Below are 20,258 nucleotides of genomic sequence, written 5' to 3' on the forward strand. Positions count from 1 at the left end.
AAAACCAAATTTCACCCTTTCTGTCATTCTGCACTCATGCTTTTCAGTTTTAATAACACACTCTCTTAGCTTCTCCCTTCATCTTATTTTTTTGAGAAACCTCTCACAGACACATTCACAGCCATTCTGCTGTGACCATGTCTCACTTTTACTCTTCTTATTTTCCCAATGCGAAGTAGTTAATTATCTCAATTATTTATACCCCCTTTCCTACTTCTACTTTTTCCTATTATCCATCTTCGCACTCTCCATAGACACCTATATCCACTGTTGAAATCTCTGCCTCTCACATCAAAACTACAAAGTGGAGCTCCATCATTTCTTCAGGAAATAAACAACACATCTGTGAAGGAGGCTGTGGGCTGTGGTGTCATGCACCCAGAGCCACGGAAAGGTTGGCTGGGGTGAGGTGCGGAGGTTTTTTAAAAGACCCACTTTGGGGCTACACTTCTGATCCAGGACCTGAGCGGCTTAATGTCAGGCGCACAGAAATGATAAGCTGCCATATGGCATCAGAAATTCAGTGACAGCCGTCTAAGAAGACTCATTCCTGTGACTGCTTCTAGTTCTATTCATTTGACTCCATCATGAATTAAAAAGAAGGGAAAAACAAAACTATAAATCTCCACATCATTTTGGGTTTTAACGGCCAGAATAGAGGCTGGAGACGTCTTTGTGGCTCGGTTGAAATGAGGGCGGGAGAGATAAACAGGGGAGAAGAAGCCATAAAAGTTTTTTAAGGGAAAGTGATCATGTAAGGGGAATAGGGTAGAAAGAAGAATTGCCTGATTCAGAGGAAGGAGGGCTTTTTTTGCATTGCTCCACAGTCTTGTGTGTCCCTGGGTGATTGTCTAGAATATGTATGTGTGCTCTGTGAACAGAATATTTAACATTTCATTCAACCCAATTCACCAAGAATAGAGATGGATTCTAAATCTAGAAGTAACAGAAGCAATTAGGAGTAGAAGTCAATGTCGGGGCCATTACACTCTGATGTAGACTTTCTCTCACTGTGCAGTAGAATGCACTTTTTACCAAGGTGTCAGAACAACTACACTACACAGATAAATACTGAATGAACCCCAGATCAAAGCAGTACATAATTCCTTCAGACAGGCTCAATGTTAAGTCACATGGATATAATTTCATATTATGTGGTGGATGAGAAAGAGCACTTAGTGACACACATCTCCTTTTGTCCAGCTTTCCTATAAACCCATGTGACAACAGTAAAAACATCTGGCTTTGCAATCAAGACAAAGCTCTATCTGCGACATAATAAAGAAAGCAAATATAAGCCAAAATTAATTTAGCAAACCTCTCAAATCCTCTTTACTTGAGGTGGGGAACAGTGGGTATGCAGAAGCACCTACTAAGAAGCAATCCAGAAGGCTGTTCAGTGGCGTGTGCAGCTATCAGGCAGCTCCACAAAGACGCATGCAAATGAATTCAAGTCTCAAGTGGAGCAACAGGGGACCACATAGCGGCTCACTGTCAACCGCTGAGCACACATGGAAAAGCTGAGCCCTCAGCACATTTTTGGGACTTAGCATGCCACTGAAAGAATGATAAGTCACTCTCTTCCCCCCCCCCCCCCACCCCCCCCCCCCCCCCCCCTTTTCACCTGTCTGTAAACTGTCATGACACAAGAGCTCTTATATATTAAATATATATAATTAAAATCACTTGGCATTACCAAATACAGGAGCTTAAGTGTCGGCACTAAAACTAAACTACCTGCATCACAATTAAATATAACAACCTTCTTCAAGACCCCGCAAACAACCTTGTTATTGCCGTCTATTCTTAAGACTCAACCACAGTCTGCAAGTGAGTTCGGAACTCATGCTTGCCCCACTTAAGATACAAGAAGAGGAGGCCGCACTTTTGCAATCCGGTGCAAAAACAGGATTGCCTGCAGGGGTCACGTCTGGCTGTCTGATGCATGGCTTTGATGTGCAACAGTTTGTTTTTCAACATTGATGTTTCCCTACAACCCCTCGTTTTCTGTGGAAACAGACTCAGATATAGACGGTTAATTAGACACCACCCCAGTACATGTTATAAGAGGGACTTACATTGCCGTGGTTGATGAATCCATGTTCCCTGGCGATGCGGTCCGCCACCTCTGCCCCCCCATTGATCTGCACGGCCCAGGTGTTGGTGTAGACCTCTGCAGCATCAATCCACTTCAGTTTCACTGTCAGGAGGACAAGGGCTGTCCACAAGTGCAGCAGGGCCACCCTGGCATCCATGAAAAGGAGAAGACTTCACGGGCAGTCTATCCGTCCTTCTGTCACTGCTTCCCAGGCAGAGTGGGGCTGCTCCACCGTACAGCAGGAAAGTGGAACAGAGTCCTAGAGATGAGAGGAAAGAGGCAGATATAAACACAGACTGGCTTTCTCAACTTGGTCCCCTCTTGGAGTAACCTATACTGCAGATGCCATTCAGAAAATAAGGAAAAAACTGCAGCAGAAATAAGCAGCACACCCACAGAGATTACCATGCATCATACTTAGCTCACTGTCCACTTTTAAACTCAGAGGAAAAAAATGTGCAAAGCATAAAATATTAGGTTGAAACAGACGTGAGGTTCTGCCAAACACAAAATTATTTTACAATCCTCCCTCTTCCATTTTAGACCTGAAATGGTAATGTATGATAATGATATACAGTAGGCTTGTCGCTGCAATACAGGACGAGCTCCAAGCAAACCGATACACAGCGAGTTGTGGCAACTAGACAGGCCAAAGTGTCTGAGGGGGAGGACATTTACATTTTCGCTCAAACGCTGCTATTAGTTTTAGGATATTCCAAAGTTTTAATTCAACCAACCAATTATTATGTATGAGAGGCTACTGTACATATTTTAATAGGAATGTAAAATACCAAGCGTGATAAAAAGGACCGTAATTTGAGCACAAGTACAAAAGAGAAAAAGGTTTTTATGCTTGGGCATTCAGCAGGCCTTTGATTTGTGGCTCTTTGAGTCGTAGGAAAGGAGCTCGTAAGTCACACATAAAGAGGGAAGATTTGTGGTAGGTTAACTGGCTCTGAGTGAGAAGAAAGATAATAAGATGTGGGAATCTGCTAATCAGTCCATCCTAAGAAAGATGAAGAGGAAGGAGGTGATGCAGGTTTTAAATGCTTGTCCGTTCCCACTGTTGATCCTGACAACGTATCATTAAAGTGCCATTCAGTGAGTCCATCCCTTCTACACCAATGTCAAAAGACACAGGAGCTCGTTTAAGTGTTCAATCTAAGCCCTTTGAATTGAACACATTTAAATCATACTTTATGCTGGATTTTATTAGAGGTCATAAAATTCAAAGACATTGAATTTCCAATATAAACCTTCTTAGCAGTTTCAGAGGGGGGTATGATGTGGGGGGGGGGGGGGGGGGGTAGGAGATGAGCACATGGACTGGGTGTTCTTCTCGTCGTGATGGCAGGATGTTCTATCCAGTATTATTCATTTTAGAGATGGCAGTAATATCCGAATATGTCAGCTGATGGTAAAAACTGACTGAGCACATTCCTGCTGCCGTAAAAACAATCCCTTTTATTTTGAGCGCTCAATGGGATTTTAGTTTCCATGACTTTACATCATACTTTCAGTTATGCTCACGAGATATTTCCTGAACAAGCAGGCAGATCTTTGCTCAGCAGTTTCAGGCTCCCAGGGAGATAAACCCCTTTTCATTCTAATGACCATGTGCTCTCTCCTCCATGGCCACTCTCAGGACAAATTAACATTTGTATCCCCACTCCCTTATGGCTCTTGTTAATGTATCCGTGTTGTGATTATTCTGTCAAACAGTTTCAAATTGTGGAGTGTGATGAACTGTTCAGGCTTTAGGGGGGATGCTAGGAGACTTAAGACTTTAAGACTTGTTAATGGATTTTTGAAAAACAATAGGAGTTGATTTTTTCTGCACGTCAAAGTAAACCTGCAGCGGAGCAGACTGTTTCACTGAGTATGTTTAGACTCAACTAAAAAAAACTATTTACTTTAACAGTGCACTCCAATTAAGTGGTGATTATTGTGGCAGTAGGTGGCAGTTCATCTCCTTGCCGAGACACCTCCTGACACCACGATACTGGAGTAAAGATGGCACGTAAAAACTGTGGATAGCAGACAATAAACAGCACAGACATGGAGGGAACAGCTCAGAGATAAAATGCCTGTCACTGTCCATGTTTATCTTATCATGAACTTAGTAGGTTTAAAAACAATTAGAAACAGGGGTGAAACGTATCACAATTGCTTAACCTTTTTAATTTTTTTTAAACTACTTTTGGTGAGTGAATCCATATTGATTTTCCAGAGTGAAAAGGGTTCTTGTCAAATAACTGAATATTTCTTGTGGACGTGGAAAATTAAACCCACTAACTTTAATTTAAAAATGGCTTATAGCTTGGCAGCTAGAAATTTAAAATGTCCCAAGGTAATTGGTTTGCAGGTGAGCTGTTGTATTTGCCCTAGAATCTCCCCCTAAAAAACATTGTAGGAAACTTTATTACCAATATTCATGTACGGTTAGGTAAAATAATACCAATATTATATCAATATTTGGATAGTAAAATTGATATTGACTTTACGGACTGTTCTTTTCACTGTTCCTATTATTCGCCTTAACACATTCAGTCAATAAACTTACATTACTGATGATTATTTATCAAAATCCTAAATTGTATAAATGTTTAGTGAAAGCACTAATAGTTTACCCTTGGTCACAATATTGACATTCAGCTATTTGTAAGTAAATATTGAGATACTGTATGTGATTTTCTTCATATCTCCCAGAACTACACACAGGATGCCCTTACCCTTTATTCACTGAAACAATTACACCCTGCTTATGAATACCCTCATTTCCCCCTAAATATGTCCCGTTGCTTCACAGAGGCTTTTAAGAGTAGGTGAGTTTGGGGAGCAGCAGGAGAAGTGTTGGAAACATGACCAGGGGCTGTCACTCTTCCCGTGGTGCAATTCTTCTGAGCTCATTAGATGCCATGCTGGAGTCACAAAAACAGGAGCAGGGGGTGTGCTGTCACCGAGAGGGCTTAAAAGGGGGAGGAATAGATGGAGGGAGAGGAGGAAGAAGGGGGTATCCCTCCCACACATGGCATTGCGGAAAATAACGAGCACATAATAAAACAACGCCCAAAACACCTTCTCTCAAAAGACAGCCTGGAGAGGAGTTAACAAGAGGCTGCTTACAATATACATCAAAGGGCTAAAATGAGACGAAACCTCACCCTTCAAACCACTGGAGAACCTCAGACTTTAGGATCCAGACTACAATGAAAATAGAATATCAGTTGCATAACTTCTTTGGAAATGAGTACCACACTTGAGTAAGTGAGCCAGAGGAAATGCAGGAGTGTATAAGTGACCTGTGGTATGCTCATATAACACGGAAACATTTGAATTATTTAAGCTATTCGCTGAACTCCAAATACCCTTCGATAAGGATCGTGAGACATTTGATCAAAAATATTCCTGAGTTTCAAATGAAGAAAACCGAACAGCATCAGCAACAACAGGTGCCGTAGTTCCTTTCAAAACACTGTGCTTGGAAGTTCTTTTAAAAAGATTTCATTACAGGCATCCTCTTCGCCTTTGCGTCTGAGGCGCACTTGAGGAGCGCACTACACCGCCAACGGCCCTCGTGAAGCTGCTCAGTGACCAAAAGAACGCCACTGTGATGAGGAAACTCGCAACAGTCATTCCTGTCCTGTGAAGCCCCCTCACTACTCAACGGCGCCATGATGAAAGCAAGAAACGAATCAGAAATGCATCAAGTCTGTGTGCATCATTATTGTCTTCTTGATATCGTCATTTGAGCCTGTGGGCAACAGAATATCCAGCAGTGTAGAGCGCTGATTGATAATAATAATCTACAGACTTGCAGCTTTGAGGAACACTGGCCTTTCAGATCCGCTGCTGTGAGCCAGACGGTTGAAAAAGGATTGCATGAAAATAAATGTAACAAGATCTGGGGGGAATTTTGGTGTACAGTGATATAATTATGAAGACATTAATACTAGATTAGTATTTTGCCAATTTTGTTATCAATATGTTGACCTTTTGCTGATGTTTAATAGCTGTATTATACTATACTGCATTGTGACCTACAGCTACAGCCCCACACACACGCACACTCACACACACATCAGCAGGTTTATTACTGTTCTATAGTTATCACAGATTAAAATTGACTCGCAGTTGTGGCATATTTGGAATTTATGTTTGCCAGCAATGTCATACTTACATTTCAAGTGTACTGTTCATCAACTTTATTATATATTTACTGTTACTGCCTTCTTAGATAATAAAGCTTATTGCTCAACCATTACATTTCTGCCCTCGTGAAACATTTTTGTCACAATGTTTTTTTAAATAAATTTGAGGGATCCTTGCCAAATAAATATGTAATTAGCCAGCTCCTTTAACATACTCCAACATCCATCTTGGTATTAACTTAGAAGTGTTGGTGAGTTGTAGCTGAATAAAGTGATTAATGTATATGATTTAGTACTGCTGATTAAAATACCAATGGTTAAACGGTTAATGTCACCAATTCCTCCATATTAGTAGATTTGATCATAGCTCACATCTAGATCTACCTCTTATAAAGTGCTGGTAGTGCAGAGAGAGAGAGTGGGAAACAAATGGGTCTTGTGCTGGGGAAAATGTCCAATTAGATTTTCTTACCCATCTGGAAAATGTGTATGACCAGGGAATTGACTTGACCCCTAGCTTCACCAGAACAACTGCCTCGTGTACAGCAGCAGAAGCCTAGAGTTACATGAACATGTACAATCTTGAAAATGTGTTGTGTAAAACATAAAGCATGCAATCTAGTAAATGCTTCCACATTAGTATCACTCAATAGAGGCGCAATAAACACAATGTGACGGCATAACACATCTACTCAATTTTTAAAAGGGGTGACCAGACGATTTCCATTTGTAATGACAAGCACACAAAGCTGTGACAGACCATATGCTGCCCTCCAGCTTTGTTTCAAGCTGCCCACCAGCCAGATCTACACCCACCATGTGCTCTGGGATGCCCTCTTACATAAAACCCAAGGCACAGGAGAGAACTGCACCATTTGTGAAGTACCACTGACAGCCAGGCATCAACTGCTGAGAGGGAACATTGCTAAAAGTTAAGAGTGTGATTGGAATACCAGAAGCATTGTATGTTGTGCTCTGTCAGGACAGCAGTACACAGCTGGAAGGGAGCTGTATGGCGATCCTCTGAGAACACTTTGAAGTGAGCGACAACACCGTGACAGAGTACCACCACTAAAGCATGATCCATCTTCGCTGCCAACAGGCAACGGAGATGGACAACCCTGATAAAATGTTGTCTAGGGCAGCAGCAGCAGCAGCAGCAATGTGTCCAGGAGAAAGAATACATTCTGTAAGTGATGTGAAGTCCCACAGAGAGATCCAACTCAATTTTTAACAGGCAATCTTTGTTCCGTGTGTCAAACGTCTTCTCGTTTACAACACTTTGGCATAGGTTATAGATGAGCTATATTATTGAAAACTTGGTATTTATAACTATTTTTCCTCCACTGAATTGAATTCCTGTTGTATGCTTCTTGTAAAATCTGTGCTTGTAAGAGCTCAATACTGAGGGATTACCTGTATTGTTGAAGTCAATGCCGGTGGAGGATCAACAGAGCTGGAGAGTTGGTGTCTGAGTGTTTATCTGAATTACTAAATCCAGCTTCCTCTAGCAACAAAAATATGATGCATGACAAACTCTTCTAATACCTTGAATCTCCTAACTTGCCTGGGCCATCTGTATGCCTGACAGAGACAGACAAAAAGATGAGTTGAATAGGGTAGCCTAATCTTTGATGCGGTGAGGTGGTGTAATCCAATTGAGAATGAAGCTTGGAGCTGTGCAGTTTGCTTCAATTGCTGGTGACCTTGACTTCTCCCTTGTAGATCCAGTACAACTTACACTTTCAATTAACAACAAAAACAAATTAACAAGGATAAGCAGGGGGCCAGTAGAAGATAGGATGCATTAGATCACTTTGTGTTTAGTTTTTCAGCGGGCTGATTCAAACTGAGCACACTTTGCTTTTCTTAAAATAGGCACAAATATCTAATGCCAGTGTGCAGGGGAATTGTGCATAGTCCAAACATATCTGCCTTGCCTGAGAAGCAGAACTAAGTGGAAGGTATTGCAGCATTTGTTTGCACTTGATGGGGGATTAAGCCTATTAAGGTTCTAGGGTGAATAAGTAACAGAGACAAGGCAAACGAGAGAGTGTGTGCACACAAGAGACAGAAAATAAAGCAGATGATGAATTTAAATTCACATTCAAATACTCACTAAATACAAGAGTTACAACACACATGCCGTAATCTTACCAGCAATAAACTTCGGAGATGAAGCGGACCGAAGCTGCTCAAGTCATGTCTCCTTCAACAAAATAGGTCCACCTTTACTGGATAAAGAAAGCCTGTAACCCACACTGGGGGAAGGGTCTACCTGACTGGGAAGACTGGGCACAGCGATCGGCAGCGCTGGCAGAGACTTTATGCTAAAACAGCCTTCATGCTCTCCGCAAATAGTCCCATTGTTCCCACCCACTCTGCCACAGTTCCCCTCCCTGCTTTGAACACATGTAACTCGTGGCTTTAAAAAAAAAAACCTAAGATGCCAATGAGGAGCCAGACGTCATGTCTCCTCCTTATCTTCTCCTTCTTCCTCCGGGCGGAGACTCCTCTTCTCCCGAGGCTTCACTTTCAACTTTGCATCCAACCTGAGGCTACACTTCCTCTACTTGGTCCAGGAGATAGATAATATTGCAAGCCGAACACACCCATCTTCCTCCAAAAGTGCTGAAATCAACTCTCCAGTCTCGCCTCCTATCCGCCAACAACTTGCCGATATTTTGACAGTTAACTTCAGCGGTCGCACCCAGTTATATTTCTTTAAAGGGTACTTTTAAATGGCTCGATCTGCTGGCTAGAGTTTCGTTATGTTGGCATTACTTCACACACGAAAAAGTAAATACACGAATAGATACAAATTTGAGAATAAGGGGCTACATGCCAATACTATAACGGTTCACTACTGGATGAAGATGACAACAAACTGCCACAAACCAAGATTCTCCAGGAAATACGTCACGTTTTGATCCGACTGGACTGAGGTGTGTTCGATTTGTATCACCGTGGTCGTTCAAATGGGCGGCTTCTGTTTCTATAGGGCAATAAACAGGAATTAACTAACCCAAGGATACGTTAATCCGATTTTTTATTAGATATTATCGGTTCATCTTCTTAAGCAGCTGAAATAAATACATTTGCTGTGTAACATTTTCATGAAATCCCGAACATTAGAATAGGCCTACAAATGATTTATTTAAACAACTGACTTATATTTCACGATATAGATTTGACTAAGGCTTTTATTCAAGTTCTTTCATTGTTGTTTCATCGTTACAAATGATTTCTGGGCTACGCTTGTATTCAAAACACACATCCTTGTTTTCACAAACGTCTGAGTCGTAATGCTGTGCGTGACTGCCATCTTCTGGGTAAGTATTTGACTTACACTCATTACTTGCACACCGCACGGTAGAGGGGGCCATAGCAGAAAGCTCTCAGTCTGACTGCTGTCTACCCGTAACAGCCTGGTACAAGTGAATCCAGACCGTTTTCAGAAGCCCCGCTTTAGCACGGAACAAAGTTATCCCGGAATAAGGACAGCACGCATGTGCCGTCAACCCGGATGTACATATCTTTGTTCGGTCTATTCCCCTCCTCGCCAACTTGTTACAGATTTTCTCCGTATAATGCATTACACATCTTAGAACCGGCTATATAAAGCTTTAGCATTCTAAACCAGTCCAAACCGGGTTAACCAGCCGGGACATAAGGCGTAGATGACACTGCATCGGGGCGACAGTTATAACAATCTGGTTCCGAACAGCTGCACGTATTATTCACGGTGAGGCACCACATGAGGTTAAACAGGGTGTATATAAATGTTGTTTACCACTTTCTAGGTATGTCACTGTCTTGGTATTCCTGAAGTGGTATTGACAGAGGTAAGCTGCTTATATTTCCCCATGGTTTTGTGTTGCAGAGTAGCCTACGTCCTGTAACTTGGAGCATGGACTTTCGAGGGAGGAGGCACGAGCGAGGCAGCAACTGGACCGACCCAGAGATAGTGGAGCTGCTGCAGCTGTGGTCCGATGAGTCTGTGCAGATTGAACTGGAGAGCTCCCTGCGAAACCAGCGTGTATTTGACCGCATAGCCCTCATTCTGCGGGAAAAGGGCGTCTGTCGTACCGGGGACCAGTGCAGGGAAAAGATAAAAAAGATGAAGCTGGAGTACCGTCGCATTAAAGACAATCACAAAATTAGGTCATGGAAGTTTTATGATGTGATGGATAGGGTGCTGGCGAACCGACCGGCTATTACCTACTCCTCCTTGGGGGGAGCTGTCATAGCCCAACACGTGTTTCAAAGCCCTGACGGGCCTGACTCATTCCTGCAGGGGGTCCCAACAGTCACCTTTGGGTCTTCTTCCTCAGGGGGGTTTCTGTTTGGTCATCCCCCAAAACCAGGAGATCCGTTGGACATTAAATGTGAAGATGTGGAGGAGAGCATGCTGAATTCAGGTGTTGCCCCCCCTGACATGTACTATGGGTCAGGAGATGAACAGGAAACTGATGGGCAGTCTCTACTGGGGCAAGAGGACTCTCCGTGCCGAGGGGAGAGCTCCACAAATGCAAGGATCTCCCCCTCAGGTAGTCATTTCAGATATTATAATTACTAAGACTATGTATATAATATACATGATATATGATATATAACTATATCATATAATATCAAAGTGAACTTTATTGTCAATCTTTCAGTTTGTGTGTACAGACAGGGAGATCCCACAATTCCGAATACAAAAACAAATATATATAAAAATATGTATATATACATACACAATCAACAGACACATTTATACATATGCACACATTAAGACATACATAAAAGCACAACAATCGATATATAAAAAACACTTCAATACCTTTGAGAAATTTACATTAGTGCAAGACTGTCCATAGCAGCATACAAAGTGTCTGGTGCTGGATCTAATCTGTCATTAACATCAGGTTATACGTGTAATTAAAACATATTTTGTTCATGTCTGCAGGTTTTAGCGACCTGAACACTGCCGGTCCTGCCACCCAGGCTGTTGGTGGTGATCATGCGCCAAGGGACACTTCTGAGCTGCCCAGTCAGAATGGCCCTCATACCCCATCTTCAGTGAGACAGAGGAAGCGTCGCCTTTATGGCAAATCATCATGGGGCCTTGGGGGTGCTAGATGCAGCGGTCAAAGGAGCCTGGATAAGGCCTTGGCCAACTTCCTGACCTGGCAGCAGTCAGCAGAGGAGCGCCTTCTCACCCTGGAGGAAGCGCGTCTGGATAGAGAGCTGCAAGCCGAGGAGCGCAGAGAACAGCGAGAGGAGAAGAGGGCAGAACAGGAGCGCCAACACGAGCTCCGCCTGTTCAGCATGCTCACAGGGGCATTGGTTGCTGTCAGACAGGCCGCTCCCACCGCTGCGACAACACCGAATGACCCCTCCTGCTCAGCCCTACCTCATCTGTCAGCCTCAGTGGTGACCACAACCGCCCCTTCTGTCTCATCATCTTTATCTCAGCTGCCTTCAGAAGCTCCCACAACGCTGGCTGCTTCCACTCAGGAAACGATAAAGTCAATACCGCCTACATCTGTCAAGCCCTGCAAAATGTCCCAGAATGTTTTGGCAATAGAGAGAGGAGCAGGAACTCTTGGCTCTAGCCTATACCTGTCCAACCGTGGTAACATCATCCGACAGCATCAGGGCATCCTCCAGGAGGGGTTTGCTCAATATGGATTGGACAAACACCACGACAGAGATAACCCCGATGTGAGTCTGGGTCATGAATAAATTGGCTTTGCAGCTGTCAGACAGCTCTGATGACGCAAAGAATGACACTTAAACACTTTTCTCGCTTCCAGGGTATAATCAACATGGGTACCAGTGAGAACAAACTATGCTATGATCTTCTTCTTACGCGGGTAATTAATGTGAAACCCCATCCTGGTAATTTAAAAGATTTTTTCCCTGGATTCACAAATTAGTTTCATTTTCCTTTCTGCTACAGCTGACCAGGCCTGAAATGCTACACATTGACCCATCATTGTTGCAGTATTCAGACTGGAGGGGACATACATTGTAAGTAATTGGACATTTATTTTCGCTTCAGATGAGAGGACTGTCGTAAAGTTTCATTTTAACAAGACCTTTTAAAGTAAAACCCTCTTCTAACCTCTCCATTTCTCTCCCTTTCAGCCTAAGAGAGGAGGTCGCAAAGTTCCTTACTCACTACTGCAGTTCTCCAAACCCACTGAAGGCGGACAACGTGAGTGAAGATTATTGCTTTTGCTGCTCGAGTGTAACACAACTAATTTGAAAAGTCTGTAAAACACAAGCAGTTGCACTTCCCCCACAATATGACGGATGGAAATATTTGCATGATACGACAAGGAAATATTTGCAACATGTAAATTATGACTGTAGTGTAGATGTTGCCACATTTGCATATCATTTACACACAACATATTGTATAAAAGCAAAATACAGAAATCATCTCAAGAGTTTAAACTACTGAGCACTAATACTTAGTGCATTACAACATACATATACATGAATTCATTAATAATTAAACCTTTGTAAGGAAACTATTTTCAGAATGACTTGCACTTTTGACTCTAACGTACATGTTACTTTTAACTATAATGTGCTTCTAAACCAGCAATTAAAATAAGATGTTGAATTATTCATTAATTATTCTTTAACATTGTGGTCTCCTTACTTTTTTTTTAACCTGTTAAGCCCCAAAGCCCCGCCGGCTTTTTTTTTCTTTTCCCGACACTGTGTCTCAGGGCATCTTAATATTTAAGAACCTATTAATGTGTTATACCAGATTAACGGGAATAATCTCAGCTAACTGACGATACAAACTATTTTTACCAAAACAAAACACAAGTCTCATAAGAAGCATCTAAATGACCCCTGAGCGAAAAATGCTAACGCACTTTAGCACAGAACTCAAGATAAAATATACCCTTATTACTTATCGTCTCACCGTAGCTGTCAATCTGATCAAAAGACTTGTTCAATGGCATTAAAACGGGAAAAAACGAGGCTGGATCGGCTAATCCATAGGTTGATAATGTTTCTGGGTAATATGTTTTTTAATTTATAATCCATAATTCCATTTTTATGTAAAACTTGGAGAGTAAAAGTTAGCTGCTAATGGTAGCCACCAGAGTTATTGCAGCTTCCGGTCTATGGGCTATGCGCCAGTCTCACACACACACATGACCAAATAAGGAGTATGTGGGAGTTCCCTTCGATTCCATTGGCTCTGACGGTTAGAAAGAGATCAGCAAAATCGACCAAGGGGGGCCAGAGATATGGAAAATCCACCCAAATGACCCCAGAGGTGTTTGTTTTGTGCTAAATCTCTCTAAAAAGGTAAAATTTCACTTGTTTTGCATCAATCTTGATACAGGGTACTTATTATATGTTGTACTTTGGATTGCTAAAGCTTTTAGTGTACCATCCCATCATTCAAAGGTGGGTTTCACTATAAGTAATTAATTTTTTTGGACGGACAAAATAATTTGCATTTTTTTAATGTGTTCAATCTGAATTTACTTTAAAATAAAAACATCTATATTGATTCTGACACTTCTACATCCAACTCACAGGTGTAACCTTGCTTTGAGAAAAAAGATTATTCATTTAACCCTTTTAGAAGGGAAGATATGGTCATTTGTTCTGGGAATGTCATTTTCGAGCCTGAGACCTGAAAAACAGGCTCGGGGCTTATTAAAGGGGAAATAAATTAACTAGAGCTCACCTATTAACTTGCAGCCTTTTAATTGGGCAACTGGACTAAAGTTTAAGCACTACCTTTTGAGTCAGTTTGGTCAAATTAATCACGATGAAGCTATCTGAGAGCAGGCTTTAAAATACTCCTTTTTCATTTTGTAGTTCTTAATCAGGGTCTGAAATAAAAATATGTCACTGTCTGGCACAGTGGCATGCTGCAGTATACTAGGTACAAAACTAAGGAAAACTTAGTATGTCCTTATTGTTAGATGTATCTAAACTGAAAGCATTACATTCACAGTGAATATTAGTGTTGGCTTTACACCTTGGCTTTCTGGGAGCCCTCTTTTTCGGGATTGGAGGTTGGAATGGTACTGTTGACATGCATGCACAAACATGCAAATAATATACTATCAATATATTTTCATTTATACAGACTTGAATTGAATGACAACTTCAACTTTAAATCAAAATGAATAAAGTTCCAAGGCCAATAGCGCAGCTTTTATACAGTCCTAGCCGTTATGAGCAACTTAAACAACATTTTCCCTGTCCACCAAAGAGCCAACCATTAACCTGCATTTGGCATGTGTCGGGTGCTAATTAGAGACCCTCTGTGTTACCAGTCCATCTAGATTGGAATGTAGAGCCCATCTGTGATAGCAGGTCCTGTTCCCATGACTAATACTGATGTCCAGCAATTTATGTAATTACTGACAAATAAGTATTTAAAAAAATGTTTTATAATGCTGCTTCAGAAGAGAATTTGGATAACAGCCATTCGTTCCCTCAAATGAAGGCAGTGAATTTAATTAATGTATCTCATTAACTTGTAATGATTATAAAGATGCTAAGTACTGCTCCTGAACTAAAATATCTCTTTTCTTGTTTAAACAACTTAATTTGCAGATGTAATGAATGGCTGTTGTATCAGGTGGATGAAAATGTGGCAAATTAATCAGCCTCATTCTGTGCCTTAATTGGGTTTTCACAACACGGTGAATGTGTGTGTGTGTGTGTGTGTGTTTTTTTTTAGGTTGTGGTGATGAATGGCTGTGGCTCCCTCTTCTCGTGTATCGCTGCAGTAATTTGTGACCCTCAAGGTAAGTTCAGACGACACTGACATAAAAACACAATGCTTCCATATCTATACTGAATGAATACAAATATGTCCACTAAAGCAGCTGAAGTTTGTTTGTGTTGCTTTTGTATTTGTTACTTTTATTCATGTATCTTTGCTTTTAAATGAGTGTTTTTAAATGTCATTTCATCAAATGTTTCTTAATGTCTTTCATCTTTCAAAAGCACTTTGAATTGCCTTGTTTTGAAATGTGCTATATAAATACACTTGCCTTTCCTATTGAAAATGTTCATCGTATTAAATATAAAAGCATGGGGTAGTTGTAGTATAATCATATAACCCTAACACTTTTTCCTCAACATGATTATTTAGGCAGCTACATAAATAGCAATTTAAGCCTGAAAAGTGGACCAGTTACTCCAAACGTTCATGGTAAATCAATCACTTGTGTGAATATGTACAATATGAAATTAAAACTTTGATGATCATATCTAGCTATTGGTACATTTCATTCTAATTTAGCAATGAAAATACCCATATGGGTGTTAATGTATTTGTTTTTGTATTTCATATGGTCTTTGTGTTTATTATGTTGCAGATGCCGTTCTCATTTCTACTCCTTTCTACGGTGTTATAACTGAAGATTTACAATTGTATAGTGATGTGAAACTCTTCCATGTCCCTCTCGACTGTGAGGTAAGAAAAGAGAGCCGGATTGACTTGGATTGCTTACTATGTGTTGGTGTTCAACATGTTTGTTGTTGTTACATTACGATATAGATTAAATATACTGTGTCTCACATACTGTATATGATATTGGCATTGCATTAAAGAACATCATGGGATCTTGCGCAGTAAGTTGTATCGTCAGATTTCCAATTGATTATTTTTGTGTTGTGTTCTTTTATTTTTAGGGTGATGGCAAAGACAGTCGGCCCTTCCACCTTACTGTGAGCAAACTAGAAGAAGGTTTAGAGAGGGCTAAACAAGAGGTAAGCTATGATTGCATTTGTGTCGAAGCACTTACCCCGAATGAATATTTAAAGAAACACCAAACCACTCAAACAATGCTTTGTATTTAGAAAAGAACCTTGGATACTCTATGTTTCCTCAGTGATTTGCTTTATTTTTAAAGATGAAAAACACATTTAAATGTATTTAGAAACTACCCATCTCTTTTAGGGTTTAACCATCCAAGCTGTTATCCTGATGAACCCCCACAATCCTCTGGCTGAGATCTACACCCCGGAAGAGATGATTGCCTTCTTGGAGTTTGCCAAAAGGTGTGTTTGCCCCGCTATTATCTCAAGCTCTGGCCTAACACTGTAATCCTCTCGGCAGTCCTTTGGCTCCTTTAAGCACATGGCCAAAAGCACTGCAAACAGTTCCTATTGTTGATTCTTTATTTTACGGCCCGAGAGCTCTGTCCCATGTGTGGAATATCAAGCGCTCTTGATGGAGTTTTATCACCTCTCCTTACCATCAGCATATTTTCAAGTGCAGCCATGAGCAAAGGGGTCTCCTGCATCATCCATTGTTTTCTAAATGATCATGCCAGAGAGATTCCCACCACAGACGCTTGCAGGCACTGAGCTGCTGTAACCATAAACCACAGTGCTTTTACCCTGACGCAGGATGTTGAGGAGACTATTTTACATTTCTGTTGCATTTTCTTTTGTCATAAACAATCATTACTAGTATAAAACCATTTATTAATGCTCCACTATATTCTTTTTTTTTCTTATCTTTCTCTCCATGTTTTCCCTCTTTAGAAATGAGCTCCACACTATCGTGGACGAAGTGTACATGCTGTCGGTCTTTGATGAATCTGTCGCCTTTCACAGCGTCCTCAGTATAGACAGGTACTTCATGAACCTAACCTCTGCATGATTACTCTATTACACACTTAATCATAAAGACTGTGGCCGAAGACAGCCTCTTAACTGCTAACGGTGTGCACTTATTTTAGTTTGCCCGACCCACAGAGGACACACGTAATGTGGGGGATGACCAAGGTACGTACTGTGCTGGGCTGCATGCGAGTGTGACATTGTGAGACTTTGATATCCCTGCTCACAGCACAGGGACGTCTCAGACTTTCTTCAGTGGGTTTTTAGCTCTCGGCGTTCTTTTTTCATTCACACCTCTTGCCGTTTTCTAGGACTTTGCTTTGGCAGGATTCAGAATCGGCACTCTGTACACTGAGAACAGAGACCTGGTGGAGGCTTTGGCTCAGCTGGGCTCCTTCCACGGTATCTCTGGAACCACACAGCGCCAGGTAGCTCAACTGCTTCAGGACAGAGGTATGGATCCAAGATTCACATGTGCTTTTGGTGAATGATATCTTAATGAGCAAAGTATCTAGTTACGTCCCAGGTTGAAGGTGTTTTGGAGCTTGTCCAATGAGAACAGAAACTGAGCAATACGATAACACATTGTAGTCACATTATATATTACCATAGGTTCTTTATCATAGCCATTCACCCTCACTATTTATCATAAGCAAGACATTTTGTTTGTTAACACATGATAAGCAAGGCAGTATCATTGCTGTCTCTTATGTTTAGAGACTTTCTATCACCGTGACCTCTCATGGAAGAGAACATTGGGCCAGTGTTAACTCGTATCAGCTGTCTGCCGTCAGCTCTGCGCAACTATAGAGATAAGGTTTATTTCAATACACATATAGATAGAAATGAGTTCAAACATTACTTATCACTTTTGTAAACACATTTATCAAGATAATAAACAAAATGCTCACCCTCGCTCTGACTATTGTTTTCACACTCTCTTCTTTTCCTATTGTAAAAGTGTCCTTGTTTATGATTTATAATTCAATGACATCTGCTGTTGCCTCCATATGTCTACATGTGTATTATGAAATTGGTGAATAAAGGTAAAAAAAAAGACATGTGTGTAACCCCTTTTGGTAAAGATGAGTTGTAATTCACACTTATATAATCAGCTGTCCTTGTACAAAGCGGCTTGTTTGTTAACATTCCTAAATCCGTTCATTTTGGAAACAAGCTTTTCAATAATTCAAATGTGCTGTATAGCGGTTTTCATTCTTCCTCCAGATATCACCCGCTTTCGTGGCTTCCTTTTGATATGACAGGAGCACAGCAGGGTTCTGCTGCACAAAGACTTGTTCCATTTAATTCACACCCACCTATTGTCACTCCCGTGTTTCAGAGTGGATCAGCGAGGAATTTCTACCGAAGAACAGGTGCAGACTGAAAGCCGCTCACAGCTACCTGACAGGAGAGCTGCAGAGTATGGGCGTCCCCTACCTGGACCGACCTGCTGCGCTCTACGTCTGGGCTGACCTCAGAAAGGTACCGAGACGAATGCCACGCTAAGATGTCTTCAGTTCTTACTCCGACTCTATTGTATGTGCGACCTGTACTGTAGATATGATGTGTCACTTTTGTCTCTTCTTTTCTGTAGTACCTCAGAGAGCCGTCATTTGAGGAGGAGCTTTCCCTGTGGAGGCGTTTCCTCCAACATAAGGTGGTGTTGAGCGCTGGTCAGGCCTTCTACTGTTCAACACCCGGCTGGTTCCGCATTGTCTTCTCCGACCAACAGCACCACCTTCAGCTCGGTGAGTCTGTAGTTTAATATGCCCTCTTAATTGTTCATCTTCTATAAATGTAGTTTTATATCCCCAAAGCCCACACATCCTTTGGCTGCTCCGCCTTTCAGCTTGCAGCAGCTGATAGCTGGAATATCATACAAAAAACCTTGAAGATGGACACCTTTATCTCCCCCCGCTCCGTCAGGGACACTATTACAAACACACTGGTGCACACATGCAGCTGCTTCGCCTGATGCTCACTACCAATGTCTTCACCTCTCCTATAGTATGCATTACCATGAATGAATGATTGAATGGATGAATGTTCTATATTATTGTAATGACTGATTGAACTCCAGCAGTATTATTTTAGATATGTTATATGTTTAACTGCTATGCCTGCCATCTCTGCTCTGTGTCATCGTGTTGTCTCCTGGGTTCTGTTTTGCTCGGAGCCTTTCTTTTTATGTTCTTCCTCCCAACCCCCATCCCCTCAGGTAGCCTTTTGCCTCCTGTCAGGTCCTCATTGAAAATAAGAATTTGCTCTTAATTGATTTTCCTGGCTAAATAAAGGTTCTACTGCTATATCTTGAAATCTATTTTCAAGTTTTTCTGCCTTAAACTTGACATTGATTTTGATGTATTATTTCATTTATTCAGTCTACGGTTAGTGTTATTCCATTTAACCTCCTGCTTTGTTGTCTTGAACTAGGTATTGATTGGATAATAGTAACTGACTTGTTCTGTTAATGTTTTTGCGTTGTGTCAGGTTTGAAGCGAATGAATGCAGCCTTGAGAGAAATTGAAGAAAAAAACATCAGCCCTGATTCCCTCTCTGTCAAAGCGGCCAGTGAGGAGAGCCAACAACCAAAGAGAGAGGACGGTGCAGATTCAGACAATGCTGCAGTTGTCAACTCGACATCATCACCTCAGAGCAAGTCATCGGAGCAGCCCAAGGAGAAGGATAGCTCTGTGCCTGACACAGACCCGCTGGACACGGAGGATTTAGTGTTGCTGGACCGCGAGGCATCAAAGCCCGCGGACAGTCTGGACTCTCTGATTGGCACCCTCAGGAACCAGATCCATTCGTCCGATTGGCTGGAGAAAAACACTCCAGAGCTGTCTGCTGGGGAGGACCCAGAGATTCTTGATGTATTCAAGGCCCTGCTGCAAAGAGCCGGGAATTAAGCTTAGGATAAACATGCACGAACGTAGCTGCCAGCTTTCAAGAGGCAATACTTCACCCTCCTGCGTTTACAGTGAACAGCTTGACACAAACAACTGACTAAAGAGGAGAGAAGAAGAAAAGAAAAGCCAGTAAGGCCAGCATGGAAGGACAGAACAGAGTACTTTCTTTCTGAAACTCGAGGCCTTATATTTGATCTGCTAAGGAAAAACAGCCTTTTGTTATTTGTAATCCACACTGAAACGATTTTAGTCTTTTTACAAATCTAAATGAATGCCAAATGTTAATCAACCAAAATCAGTTATGTTGTACTGTTTAACATTTTGATCGTACTCTCAACTGTACGTCTTTATTATTTGGTGATATGCACTTTATTTTATCTATGCATTTCTTTATAGTTAATGAACTGTGATTAAAGGAATGAATTAGTATGTCTTAAGTTGAATCAATTTTATTTGGATTTCATGTTTTTATTTTTTATTTAT

At 41.4% G+C, this 20,258-nt stretch overlaps 2 protein-coding genes across 7 annotated transcripts in view; one reads left to right on the plus strand and one right to left on the minus strand.

The window, feature by feature from the left end:
* The window catches only part of furinb (furin (paired basic amino acid cleaving enzyme) b), an 83,037-nt gene extending 72,876 nt beyond the window's left edge, over positions 1–10,161 (minus strand). The window contains exons 1-2 of one of the 2 annotated variants that reach the window (XM_079679967.1): positions 10,043–10,161; positions 2,079–2,357 (exon numbers count right to left, since the gene is read on the minus strand). In XM_079679967.1, the coding sequence (XP_079536093.1) occupies positions 2,079–2,255 (177 nt within the window). In that variant the 5' untranslated portion in view covers positions 2,256–2,357; positions 10,043–10,161. Of the gene's footprint in view, positions 1–2,078; positions 2,358–8,406; positions 8,664–10,042 lie in introns of those variants that run through there. The other variant, XM_079679966.1, reaches the window with a different exon arrangement.
* On the plus strand, positions 9,085–20,212 carry accs (1-aminocyclopropane-1-carboxylate synthase homolog (Arabidopsis)(non-functional)). Of its 5 annotated transcripts, none has more exons than XM_079679965.1 (17): positions 9,085–9,194; positions 10,133–10,799; positions 11,201–11,958; positions 12,051–12,110; positions 12,197–12,267; positions 12,385–12,454; positions 14,969–15,035; positions 15,386–15,445; positions 15,612–15,709; positions 15,928–16,005; positions 16,196–16,296; positions 16,786–16,875; positions 16,983–17,028; positions 17,175–17,316; positions 18,206–18,348; positions 18,461–18,614; positions 19,357–20,212. In XM_079679965.1, exons 2-17 carry the CDS (start codon positions 10,160–10,162, stop codon positions 19,773–19,775), a joined length of 2,997 nt encoding a protein of 998 aa, XP_079536091.1. In that variant the 5' UTR covers positions 9,085–9,194; positions 10,133–10,159; the 3' UTR covers positions 19,776–20,212. The 5 variants fall into 5 exon arrangements, with proteins under 5 accessions (XP_079536091.1, XP_079536088.1, XP_079536090.1 ...); XM_079679962.1 differs by lacking the exon at positions 9,085–9,194 and adding an exon at positions 9,219–9,581; XM_079679964.1 differs by lacking the exon at positions 9,085–9,194 and adding an exon at positions 9,606–9,994.
* The last annotated feature ends 46 nt before the right edge of the window (positions 20,213–20,258 follow it).

The sequence above is a fragment of the Notothenia rossii genome (assembly GCF_949606895.1).
Source record: "Notothenia rossii genome assembly, chromosome: 5".
NCBI lineage: Eukaryota > Metazoa > Chordata > Actinopteri > Perciformes > Nototheniidae > Notothenia > Notothenia rossii.